Source organism: Mirounga angustirostris, unplaced genomic scaffold (assembly GCF_029215605.1).
Source record: "Mirounga angustirostris isolate CCGP_5_RB_7025 unplaced genomic scaffold, mMirAng1.0.hap1 SCAF_8, whole genome shotgun sequence".
In the NCBI taxonomy this organism is placed as follows: domain Eukaryota; kingdom Metazoa; phylum Chordata; class Mammalia; order Carnivora; family Phocidae; genus Mirounga; species Mirounga angustirostris.
Genome location: NW_026991716.1, coordinates 144,566,982 through 144,579,194, shown reverse-complemented (window position 1 = coordinate 144,579,194; position 12,213 = coordinate 144,566,982). Strand labels below are relative to the sequence as shown.

The 12,213-nt window shown below is 59.2% G+C and overlaps 1 protein-coding gene across 4 annotated transcripts in view; it reads right to left on the bottom strand.

The window, feature by feature from the left end:
* SMOC2 (SPARC related modular calcium binding 2) overlaps positions 1–12,213 on the bottom strand; it is a 158,858-nt gene that overhangs the window by 92,723 nt on the left and 53,922 nt on the right. For all 4 annotated transcript variants that reach the window (XM_045865902.3, XM_045865903.3, XM_064598372.1 and 1 more), the window contains exon 3: positions 5,045–5,151. In XM_045865902.3, the coding sequence (XP_045721858.1) occupies positions 5,045–5,151 (107 nt within the window). The remainder of the gene's footprint in view (positions 1–5,044; positions 5,152–12,213) is intronic.

Genomic DNA, 12,213 nt, shown 5'->3' with positions numbered 1-12,213 from the left:
CCTACCCCCCGGGGTCTCTCAGGCATCCCTCTGCCCCCAGGGTGTCCCCAGCATCCCTCCCACCCCCCGGGGGTCACTCAGGCATCCCTCTGTCCCCAGGGTGTCCCCAGCATCCCTCCCACCCCCTGGGGGTCACTCAGGCATCCCTCTGCCCCAGGGTGTCCCTGGCATCCCTCCTACCCCCCGGGGTCTCTCAGGCATCCCTCTGCCCCCAGGGTGTCCCTGGCATCCCTCCCACCCCCCGGGGGTCACTCAGGCATCCCTCTGTCCCCAGGGTGTCCCCAGCATCCCTCCCACCCCCTGGGGGTCACTCAGGCATCCCTCTGCCCCAGGGTGTCCCTGGCATCCCTCCTACCCCCCGGGGTCTCTCAGGCATCCCTCTGCCCCCAGGGTGTCCCCAGCATCCCTCCCACCCCCCGGGGGTCACTCAGGCATCCCTCTGTCCCCAGGGTGTCCCCAGCATCCCTCCCACCCCCTGGGGGTCACTCAGGCATCCCTCTGCCCCAGGGTGTCCCTGGCATCCCTCCTACCCCCCGGGGTCTCTCAGGCATCCCTCTGCCCCCAGGGTGTCCCCAGCATCCCTCCCACCCCCCGGGGGTCACTCAGGCATCCCTCTGTCCCCAGGGTGTCCCCAGCATCCCTCCCACCCCCTGGGGGTCACTCAGGCATCCCTCTGCCCCAGGGTGTCCCTGGCATCCCTCCTACCCCCCGGGGTCTCTCAGGCATCCCTCTGCCCCCAGGGTGTCCCCAGCATCCCTCCCACCCCCCGGGGGTCACTCAGGCATCCCTCTGTCCCCAGGGTGTCCCCAGCATCCCTCCCACCCCCTGGGGGTCACTCAGGCATCCCTCTGCCCCAGGGTGTCCCTGGCATCCCTCCTACCCCCCGGGGTCTCTCAGGCATCCCTCTGCCCCCAGGGTGTCCCCAGCATCCCTCCCACCCCCCGGGGGTCACTCAGGCATCCCTCTGTCCCCAGGGTGTCCCCAGCATCCCTCCCACCCCCTGGGGGTCACTCAGGCATCCCTCTGCCCCCAGGGTGTCCCTGGCATCCCTCCCACCCCCCGGGTCTCTCAGGCATCCCTCTGCCCCCAGGGTGTCCCCAGCATCCCTCCTACCCCCCAGGGGTCTCTCAGGCATCCCTCCCACACCCCCCGGGGTCTCTCAGGCATCCCTCTGCCCCCAGGGTGTCCCCAGCATCCCTCCTACCCCCCTGGGTCTCTCAGGCATCCCTCTGCCCCAGGGTATCCCCAGCATCCCTCCCACCCCCCGGGGGTCACTCAGGCATCCCACCACCCCCCCCCGGGGTCTCTTGGGCATCCCTCCCCACCCCCGTCCCTGGCGTCCCTCCCACCCCCCGGGTCTCTCAGGCATCCCTCTGCCCCCAGGGTGTCCCCGGCATCCCTCGCACACCCCCCCTGGGGTCTCTCAGGCATCCCTCTGCCCCCAGGGTGTCCCCAGCATCCCTCCTACCCCCCAGGGGTCTCTCAGGCATCCCTCCCACACCCCCCGGGGTCTCTCAGGCATCCCTCTGCCCCCAGGGTGTCCCTGGCATCCCTCCCACCCCCCGGGGGTCACTCAGGCATCCCTCTGTCCCCAGGGTGTCCCCAGCATCCCTCCCACCCCCTGGGGGTCACTCAGGCATCCCTCTGCCCCAGGGTGTCCCTGGCATCCCTCCTACCCCCCAGGGGTCTCTCAGGCATCCCTCTGCCCCCAGGGTGTCCCCAGCATCCCTCCTACCCCCCAGGGGTCTCTCAGGCATCCCTCCCACACCCCCCGGGGTCTCTCAGGCATCCCTCTGCCCCCAGGGTGTCCCTGGCATCCCTCCTACCCCCCTGGGTCTCTCAGGCATCCCTCTGCCCCCAGGGTGTCCCCGGCATCCCTCGCACACCCCCCCCCCGGGGTCTCTCAGGCATCCCTCTGCCCCAGGGTGTCCCTGGCATCCCTCCTACCCCCCGGGGTCTCTCAGGCATCCCTCTGCCCCCAGGGTGTCCCCAGCATCCCTCCCACCCCCCGGGGGTCACTCAGGCATCCCACCACCCCCCCCCCCCGGGGTCTCTTGGGCATCCCTCCCCACCCCCGTCCCTGGCGTCCCTCCCACCCCCCGGGTCTCTCAGGCATCCCTCTGCCCCAGGGTGTCCCTGGCATCCCTCCCACCCCCCCGGTCTCTCAGGCATCCCTCTGCCCCCAGGGTGTCCCCAGCATCCCTCCTACCCCCCAGGGGTCTCTCAGGCATCCCTCCCACACCCCCCGGGGTCTCTCAGGCATCCCTCTGCCCCCAGGGTGTCACCAGCATCCCTCCTACCCCCCTGGGTCTCTCAGGCATCCCTCTGCCCCAGGGTGTCCCCAGCATCCCTCCCACCCCCCGGGGGTCACTCAGGCATCCCACCACCCCCCCCCCGGGGTCTCTTGGGCATCCCTCCCCACCCCCGTCCCTGGCGTCCCTCCCACCCCCCGGGTCTCTCAGGCATCCCTCTGCCCCCAGGGTGTCCCCGGCATCCCTTGCACACCCCCCCTGGGGTCTCTCAGGCATCCCTCTGCCCCAGGGTGTCCCTGGCATCCCTCCTACCCCCCAGGGGTCTCTCAGGCATCCCTCTGCCCCCAGGGTGTCCCCAGCATCCCTCCTACCCCCCAGGGGTCTCTCAGGCATCCCTCCCACACCCCCCGGGGTCTCTCAGGCATCCCTCTGCCCCCAGGGTGTCCCTGGCATCCCTCCTACCCCCCTGGGTCTCTCAGGCATCCCTCTGCCCCCAGGGTGTCCCCAGCATCCCTCCCACCCCCCGGGGGTCACTCAGGCATCCCACCACCCCCCCCCGGGGTCTCTTGGGCATCCCTCCCCACCCCCGTCCCTGGCGTCCCTCCCACCCCCCGGGTCTCTCAGGCATCCCTCTGCCCCCAGGGTGTCCCCGGCATCCCTCGCACACCCCCCCTGGGGTCTCTCAGGCATCCCTCTGCCCCAGGGTGTCCCTGGCATCCCTCCTACCCCCCAGGGGTCTCTCAGGCATCCCTCTGTCCCCAGGGTGTCCCCAGCATCCCTCCTACCCCCCAGGGGTCTCTCAGGCATCCCTCCCACACCCCCCCGGGTCTCTCAGGCATCCCTCTGCCCCCAGGGTGTCCCTGGCATCCCTCCTACCCCCCAGGGGTCTCTCAGGCATCCCTCCCACACCCCCCCGGGGTCTCTCAGGCATCCCTCTGTCCCCAGGGTCTCCCCGGCATCCCTCCCACCCCCGCCGAGGTCTCCCAGGCATCCCACCCCCCCCACCCCCTGGGGTTTCTCAGGCATCTCTCCCCCTGCCCCGGGGGTCTATCAGGCATCCCTCTGCCCCCAGGGTTTCCTCAGCATCCCTCCCACCACCCCGGGGGTCTCTCGGGCATCCCTCCCCACCCCCGGGTCTCTCAGGCATCCCTCTGCCCCCAGGGTGTCCCTGGCATCCCCCCTACCCCCCAGGGGTCTCTCAGGCATCCCTCCCACACCCCCCCGGGGTCTCTCAGGCATCCCTCTGCCCCCAGGGCCTCCCCCCAGGGTCTCCCCGGCATCCCTCCCACACCCCCCCGGGGTCTCTCAGGCATCCCTCTGTCCCCAGGGTCTCCCCGGCATCCCTCCCACCCCCGCCGAGGTCTCCCAGGCATCCCACCCCCCCCCACCCCCTGGGGTTTCTCAGGCATCTCTCCCCCTGCCCCGGGGTCTCTCAGGCATCCCTCTGCCCCCAGGGTGTCCTCAGCATCCCTCCCACCCCCCAGGGGTCACTCAGGCATCCCACCCCCCCCCGGGGGTCTCTTGGGCATCCCTCCCCACCCCCGTCCCTGGCGTCCCTCCTGCTCTGCCCCCACCCCAGGGTCTCCCCGGAATCCCTCCCACACCCCCCCTGGGGTCTCTCAGGCATCCCTCGCACACACCCCCCCCAGGTCTCTCAGGCATCCCTCTGCCCCCAGGGTGTCCTCGGCATCCCTCCCACCCCCCGGGGGTCACTCAGGCATCCCACCACCACCCCGGGGGTCTCTCGGGCATCCCTCCCCACCCCCGGGTCTCTCAGGCATCCCTCTGCCCCTAGGGTGTCCCCAGCATCCCTCCCACCCCCCGGGTCTCTCAGGCATCCCTCTGCCCCCAGGGTGTCCTCGGCATCCCTCCCAGCCCCCGGGGGTCACTCAGGCATCCCACCACCCCCCCGGGGGTCTCTTGGGCATCCCTCCCCACCCCCGTCCCTGGCGTCCCTCCTGCTCTGCCCCCACCCCAGGGTCTCCCCGGAATCCCTCCCACACCCCCGCTGGGGTCTCTCAGGCATCCCTCCCACACACCCCCCCCAGGTCTCTCAGGCATCCCTCTGCCCCCAGGGTCTCCCCGGCATCCCTCCCACCCCCGCCGAGGTCTCCCAGGCATCCCACCCCCCCACCTCCTGGGGTTTCTCAGGCATCTCTCCCCCTGCCCCGGGGTCTCTCAGGCATCCCTCTGCCCCCAGGGTGTCCTCGGCATCCCTCCCACCCCCCGGGGGTCACTCAGGCATCCCACCACCACCCCGGGGGTCTCTCGGGCATCCCTCCCCACCCCCGGGTCTCTCAGGCATCCCTCTGCCCCTAGGGTGTCCCCAGCATCCCTCCCACCCCCCCAGGGGTCTCCCCAGCATCCCTCCCCCCCCTGGGGTCTCCCCGGCATCCCTCCCACCCCGCCCCACCCCAGGGTCTCTCAGGCATCCCTCTGCCCCCAGGGTGTCCCCGGCATCCTTCCAGCACGGGCTCCACCCTCAGAATTAAACTGAGCCTGGATCCTCAGAGGTGAGCTGGGTGCACAGGGGCTGACCCGCCTCACGGAGGGAGCCGTGCCAGACCAGTACGCAGTGAGTGACACAGGTGGACAGCGTGGCCCCAAGAGAGACACCTGCGCCCAGAAAGGCGTAAGTGAATTGGCTCGCACAACTGTCCGTGAAAGTCAGCCCTGTCAGTCACTCACTTCCAACATGGGCAGTGAGTTGTCCCCCTGGAGCCCCGGGCCCTCCTTCCCGCAGCCCCCGCCCCCGCTGCTCAGGTGCAGAAGCTGCAGGGCGAGCTGGTCACCTGGCTGTAGGTGCCGTCTTCGTTGCATTCCGGGATGAACACCTGCTGCAACTCCTTGCGGGCCTGCTCCTGGGTGTACTTCCTCTCGGCCACACACCTGGACACATCTGCAGGAAGGAGCCAAGCAGAAGGGCAGAGGTGTCACAGAACTGGGAGATGCAGATGCGTGAGTCACCGCAGCCGGTGGGGGGGCAGGGCAGAGGGTCCCCCGAGGAAGGACCACAGGCCTGCACAGTAAGAAGGGCGGGGTGCTCTCTGCTCTTAAGGAGCAGACACTGAGGCTCAGAGATGGCCGCCCTGCTTATCCCGTACAAGGTGGACTTTGCTGCCCGAAGGTGAAGACGTCCCCCTGTGGTCTGGCCAGCCGCAGACCGGCGTCTGTGGGTCCGAGGAGGTGTGTGAGCTCACCAGCTCCAGGACACACTGTGCGCCAGGGCTAGAAGCCCTGCTAAGACCAGACCCAACGCCGTGGCCCTCAGCCGCGAGGTCTGAAGCCCGCCTGGGCCAGGAAAGGACAGTGACCCTCCTGTCTGTCACACTACCCCAGAGCCTCAACGCCATACTGAGGTCCTGCACCCCCAAAAACTGCAAGTGGAAAATCTGACAGTAAGTCAGATAAAAAGTCAAACATCCTTAGCCCTCCCTCCACTCTGTCCCATATTTTCAGGCTTTTGGGTGAACATCACTATAACATAATTCAATAAAAAGTGCCACGTTCCTCCTGCTCCTCAAGGAGTGATCACCTGGGTCCCAATAAGTTCACAAAAAAGGGAGAGTCTAAACACACTGGAGTGTGTCTACCCTCTTTCTGGACTCCGGGGGTTTGGAGACAGACCCTCAAACCAAACACAGAGACGCGTGTGCGCGAGGGACGCGCTGGCCTAGGAGTGAGTCCCCTCTGTCATCCCCACAGCCTGCAGCAGCCTGCGTGCAACCTCTGGGACCAGAAGGTGTCGTAATTCCTGCTGTGAGCGCCCGCCGTCCAGTGACGCGCGGAGGTGTGAGCCCCCAGCCCCCCAGCACGGCGGGTGTAGCAGAGCGCACCCACGTGCACCGTGCACGGCCACGCACCCCAGGACGCCTCCACAAGCTCACATTCCCTTCCTCGGCCGCCATTCGAGGTCTCTCATCGGAGCCTTCAGACTTGAAAAGAATGGCTTTCCCAATCTTTCTAAAGTGTTTCCAGATTTAAATAACAAGTTGTCGAGATCTTAAAGGCCCTCTGGACTCCGAGAGATACTTCTTCAAACGTGTCCACTGGCCAACATCTTTAGATGGTGACTTTTGATTGCTGGTAGTTGAAACTCCTGGGTCGGACAGCATGCTATCTGGCCACCCGCTCCAGGGCCCTGGGCCGCGGCCACGGCTCCGGCGGCCTCCGCATGCTGAATATAGACTCTGCCTCTGAACAGACTCGTCCTGGGCTTCGGTGGGACCCTGGGCTGCAGGCTGTTCCACACACTGCAGAAAACAGCCTTTCATCCAGGCGCAGTGCTCAGGCCCTCATCTACAGTTTGGCCTGGCCAGCGAGCACTTGGCAACATGTGGTTTTAGTGCACTCTGTGTTTTAGCTGAGGACAAATCACTGCTTTGCTGGACTTCTGTCGTTTTTTTAGTATAACCTGTGGTTTGACTGTCTAAAAGGAAAAGTGATATGACTTCCAGCTTGCAAGGTCTCCACCAGGGTACAGATGGAATTACAAATCACTTCTAATATTTGAGCTATCATGGAGCATGCCAAAACAGCATAAATTTTCCAAACAACTCGTGGACCTTGTTCCTGGCTTGGATGCCTTCCTTCAAAGACTCTCCACTTACTTCTGATCAGCTAGTCCTCAAACAGGCAGCTCTCATCTCTGATGGAAGATTAAATTCTCAGCTTTCATCCGGCACGTTACTCACAGGAGGCAAGCCTGTGGCACAAAACTGTGGGGTCTATGTCAGCTGTCCCTTGAAAATCAAGGTGCCGTCTGCCTCCACCTCTTGCCTGCGCTCCTGACTCTAGATACCCTAAATCAGGGTCTTCACCATTGAGAAGGGTCAGCAGCCCACGAGGGCAATTCTATTGAAATATGCAAAAACACCAGGAACTTCACTCAAAATTAGTAATATCTCCAATTCTCTTTAGTTTGTTACTTGTTATATTGCAGTCAGAATACTCCACATGAGATCTACCTTTTTAGCAAGCAGTTCACTGTAGGTGCCGTGTCCCGTAGTGATCCTGGGTGGTTGACACTCTCCCCTGTGTCCTTAACATCACTTTAAACCCTTACACGGCTAACGTATACCCACTCGGGCTAAATCAAATGGCCCTCTTTACAGAAATCCCAGTAGTAAGCACAGCGAGATGAGAGGCGAGACTGGATGTTTTTCTGGGTGGTGACTCGGTCTGGAATGGCCACCACATGGTTCTGACTTTGAGCCTGGTGCTGTGTGCTGAGGTCCAGGCTGTCCTCGCTGCTGCATGCTCGCGGCCCAGCACAGGCCCTGCACAGACGGAGCTGGCCTCCAAACGGGGGAGCTGGACGAGCAGAGGCTACCAGACAAAGGAGACACACTCTCCTGGGGCGGTGGCCACAGAAATGCTGGTCCTATGCGTGACATGCCTTTTATGTGTATTGGCATCCAGTGAAGGCAGACACTGTGTTTCAGAGGTTGTAATATTTTATCCACCCATAATTTTGAAGGCCAGACTATGAGAAAAATTAAGGATTCTGTGCTACAAATCTCTTCGCATAAATAGAACGTTCTTTCCCTCCCTAATATAGGTGGCTGTGCTGTGATAAAAGGCCAGCAGAATGGGCAAGGTGACCCATCCACCCTCCTCCTCCGGGCAGTGAGGACAGCAGGGCCGTATGTCCGCCAGAACCATCCCTTGACCATAGCACTCCAGGGCTAGAGGGGAAAGGAACAGAGTTTCCTTTTTAAATGACTATTATCAGTTTAAATGCAGAGAGACAGAAACAAATTATAATGGGAAAACCTTTAGTCCATAACTGGGCTTGCCAAGTCATACAGGAAAAAAATTAGATACACCGCAAACTCTTGCAAGAATATATTAAAGTATTCAGACAGGTTTTACAACATTTATGCGGAAAACGACTGATGACAACCATCTGTACGGTAATTGATAACCATGAGCATCCAGGCATCGAAACAGACCCCTGCAAAACCGTCATCACTCTCCTTTAACCAAGTCTGCGTGCAACCTTCCCAGGACAGACAGGCCGACACTGTGCTGAGATTCTCCCGGTTCTGCTGAGGAACTAACACTCTGAGACTGTAGGTATTGCTAAAGCAGAGGGAAGATTTTTTTTTTCACGTAACATTCCAAAAAGCTCTCTTGTGTTTCTGATTGCAGCTTGAACGTGAAAGTGACGGTAGTACCTCTTGTCGTGTCCACTTTAGTCCATAAGGAAGGACGTTCCTAACATCAGACTTACTAGAACACCATAAAGGAGTTAAGGCAGACATGATCTGTGTAGGGTTTCAGCAAGAGACAAACACAGATATGATTAAAAAGTCCTCGAACACACCTGATGTCATGGCTATCTCAGAAAGCCCGCTGTGGGCAGGAAGAGGCATAGCTTCGACGCGGCAGGTGGCACTGACAAGGACTCAGCCTAAAGACCAGACAGAAGAGTCACTACGCACACATGTACACGCACAGATACACACATACATACATACACATGTGCACATGGGGATACACAGGCACGGAGATACGCACGTGTACACGCCCAAAGGGATATTCATGCACACACACACACCTATATCCTGCATAGACTTCTTTTATGGAAACATCTGTTTTAATGAAGAAAATAACAGCAGGCTAACAATTGATTTATAGTAACCCAAACACACCCTGAGACCAACGCTTTCTGTGGGTTCACAAAGCTCCTGGTGAAGCCACGGGAGACACCCAGGTTGCTCCGGCCTCCCAAAGACAATGCCACCAGAAGCCTAAGGGAATGGCAGGCAAGGGAGCTTCCCAGCCGGTTTCTTGACTCTCCACACGTAAATCAAGGCTTGTTAGGAGGAATCTTGGTGTTCATCTGATCCCACCGCCCTGTTTTACAGACGAGAAGGCTGGTGCAGACCGTGGCCAGTCGGTGAGAGAAACTAGCAGGTGCCTCGGTTCAGCACCCCTCACACGGGTCTGTGATTCTCGCACTGGAGTGGGCTGCAGGGCGCTAGAAAGCCTGCAGGTGCGGGCGCTGGCGGCTCCCCTCCCTGGGCCCAACCCAGCAGCGCGGGACTCTGAGCACCCAGTGGAGAACCAGGGAGAGAGCAGAGGAGACACAAGGAGTCAGACGCTGCAGGGCACTTACTGCTGCGAGGCATACACTACACCTTTAATAAAATTAATGTAAAAATAGAGGACATTTAGAGATGGCAACACCCAACCCAATGGGGGGTGATACACAGAAACCCCGCTCGAAAGCCTGGCTGATTTCAGGGATGACACGTGTGTGGCCTTCTACACTAGCGATGATGGTTTATCTGGAGAAAACCATGTATGTGTCACTCAGGGCTCTCGAAGGGAAAGAACAAGACGCTGAAACTCATCAAACGTAGCAGTTATTATGAATAAGAACCACTCATCTGTCCCTGTTAGGACACAATCTGCCTCCAAGCTGACACTGCATGTCCTGGCCCAAGTGCCGTGGGCTCGCCAGGGGCTCACCACGTGCTCACCGTGTGCTTGCCACGTGCTTGCCGTGTGCTCGCCGTGTGCTCACCGTAGCTCGCCAGGGGACCACTTGGGGGTGGGGGCTTTTGTGGCTCACGGAGACTGCAGCCTTGCTCAGGTGGTCACAACAAGGACCACAAGACGCTGGCAGCAAACTAGGGGGAGGAAACAAGGAGCATTCTGTAACGATGCTCCTTTCTTCAGTCCTGGCCCCAGGACGGCTGTTTTCTGACAGATATCCGTGATCACTTTGTTTCCAGAAATCTCAAAGTAGTTCTAATGCCTCCTGGCATTTAACTGTTCTCCTTCTTCCTTTTTTTCTGTTTTTTTATTCAATGCCAGAAATTTTGTTGAAAAGAAAGACAGCTCCAATGGTCTCAGATCAAAAGAAGTATTAATGTGTTCGCTAAGTTCTGAAAACACGAACTCCATAGATTTCTAAGAAAAATCTATCAGCATAAACCACTGCATTTCTATTCAAGGTCAACAGTTAGATCGTAATATCCAATTCATAAAATATTTTTATCCAACTTAATTAACTATGGACTAAAATATTTTAATGGTTGTTTTCAAACTAGTATATTCAAAATAGACAGGCCTAGGGCGCCTGGGTGGCTCAGTTGGTGAAGCGACTGCCTTCGGCTCAGGTCATGATCCTGGAGTCCCGGGATCGAGTCCCGCATTGGGCTCCCTGCTCGGCGGGGAGTCTGCTTCTCCCTCTGACCCTCTTTCCTCTCATGTGCTCTCTCTCATTCTCTCTCTCTCACATAAATAAATAAAATCTTAAAAAAAAAAATAGACAGGCCTATAGGACTCTCACTCTCCACCCACAGACCATGAAAATGCCCTCAAAATATGCAGTTTCCCATTTGTCAAATTGACACCATTGTGCACTAGCTTATTCCAACATCAGGAATAATTTAGAGGAAAAATCCAGGTGGTTATCGGTATCACGTGAAGTGGTGTAAGGGGACACTCGGTCTTGTGCTCCCTCCTTCCCACTCAGGGAAGCAAGCTTTTGACCTGGCTGTGTCGTCGAATCTGCCGTATTTGTGCCCACAGAGGACAGAGGAGGGTCACAGCCTAATCTGCCCTGTGGCCACGGGATCCCTGTCTCTGGGCCCCACCCACACCCCGGCTCACTTTACCTCCTCCCACCCCCAGGAACCACTTCCTCCCCGTTGGCACCTGGACAGGCGGGGGGTATTGCCTGCTGGACGTCAGGACGTGGCTGGTAAGCAGCTAGCAAAAGACGCCAGCCAGTGCAAGGAGCCCATCCTCGGAAGAGGCCCACCTCCCGCCATGAGCCAGGACCCAGGCCGAAGGTGCTTGTGCAGGAAATGTCGGATTGTGGTCTGGAAGCCCGTTTTCAGGGCGTCCCCCGCGTGGCACAGATTCATGTCACTCACAAGATGAGGGCTGTAAGGGGAGGCTCAGAGCCCCCGCCTGTGCCCTGAATCCACCACAGCAGAGGTGCACAATGCCCTGATATTTTATTTTGTTTATTATGTAGGCTCCGCACCCAGCACAGAACCCAACGCAGGGCTCGATCTCACGACCCTGAGATCCAGACCTGAGCTGAGCTCAAGACGCTTAGCCGACTGAGCCACCCAGGCGCCCCACCCAGTTATTTTTAAATAAACATGTGGCTAACAATGTCCCTCTAAAGTAACTTTAATATTTGCTACCCTTGTTCGCTAAAGCACCAAGTAAGCATGATTTTGAAATCTACGGGCATCTGTACATTCTTTTTATTTTTACCCTTTTGATTTAATTGAACCAGCTTTTGTGAGGTGAGTTTTAGTTCTACCCACTTCCCTTCACACATTTTCTGTGTCACAGATTTATGGGACGACATTTGTTCAGTGAGCTGAGTGAGAATCCCACCCAGGAGAATTAGCCAGAGCAAGTAGGCTGGGTCCAAACACAAAGAAGCGAACAAGGACGTTATCAAGAAGCAATCCAGCGTGGACCCCACAGCGGGCACAGCCAAGCTCTGAGTCGGGCTTCCACCCAGAGGACCTCTGGGTGGACGAGGTGCTCTGGCCTTGGTCTACCTGACCCAGCACAGTTGCCCACAGCGTGAGTGCTAATGCAGAGGCTTCACCTGGCACTTGCTCATGGCCTTCCAAGACAACAGCTCATTGGGGTTGTCGAAAGGAACGTGGCGGAGAAAAGAACGTTAACTCAAATGTTACCACCACCTCCACAGCATGTTGCCACAAGCGATGCCAGCCTGGGTGATTGCTTCTAGAAACTTCTCTGAAGATTAGAGCATCTGATACTTGAATTTATTCTTAAATCACTTCTCTAGTCTCAGCACAGATAACTGAGGTGCAAAACTACAATCGAGGCATCCGAATTTTTCTCAGATTGATGTGTTTAGAATAAGGACACACAAACTAGACACAGAACGGAAAGGAAGAGAAGTCCTTACATGGAAGCTTCTTCTTGGATGCCACTCTGAAGCCGTGAT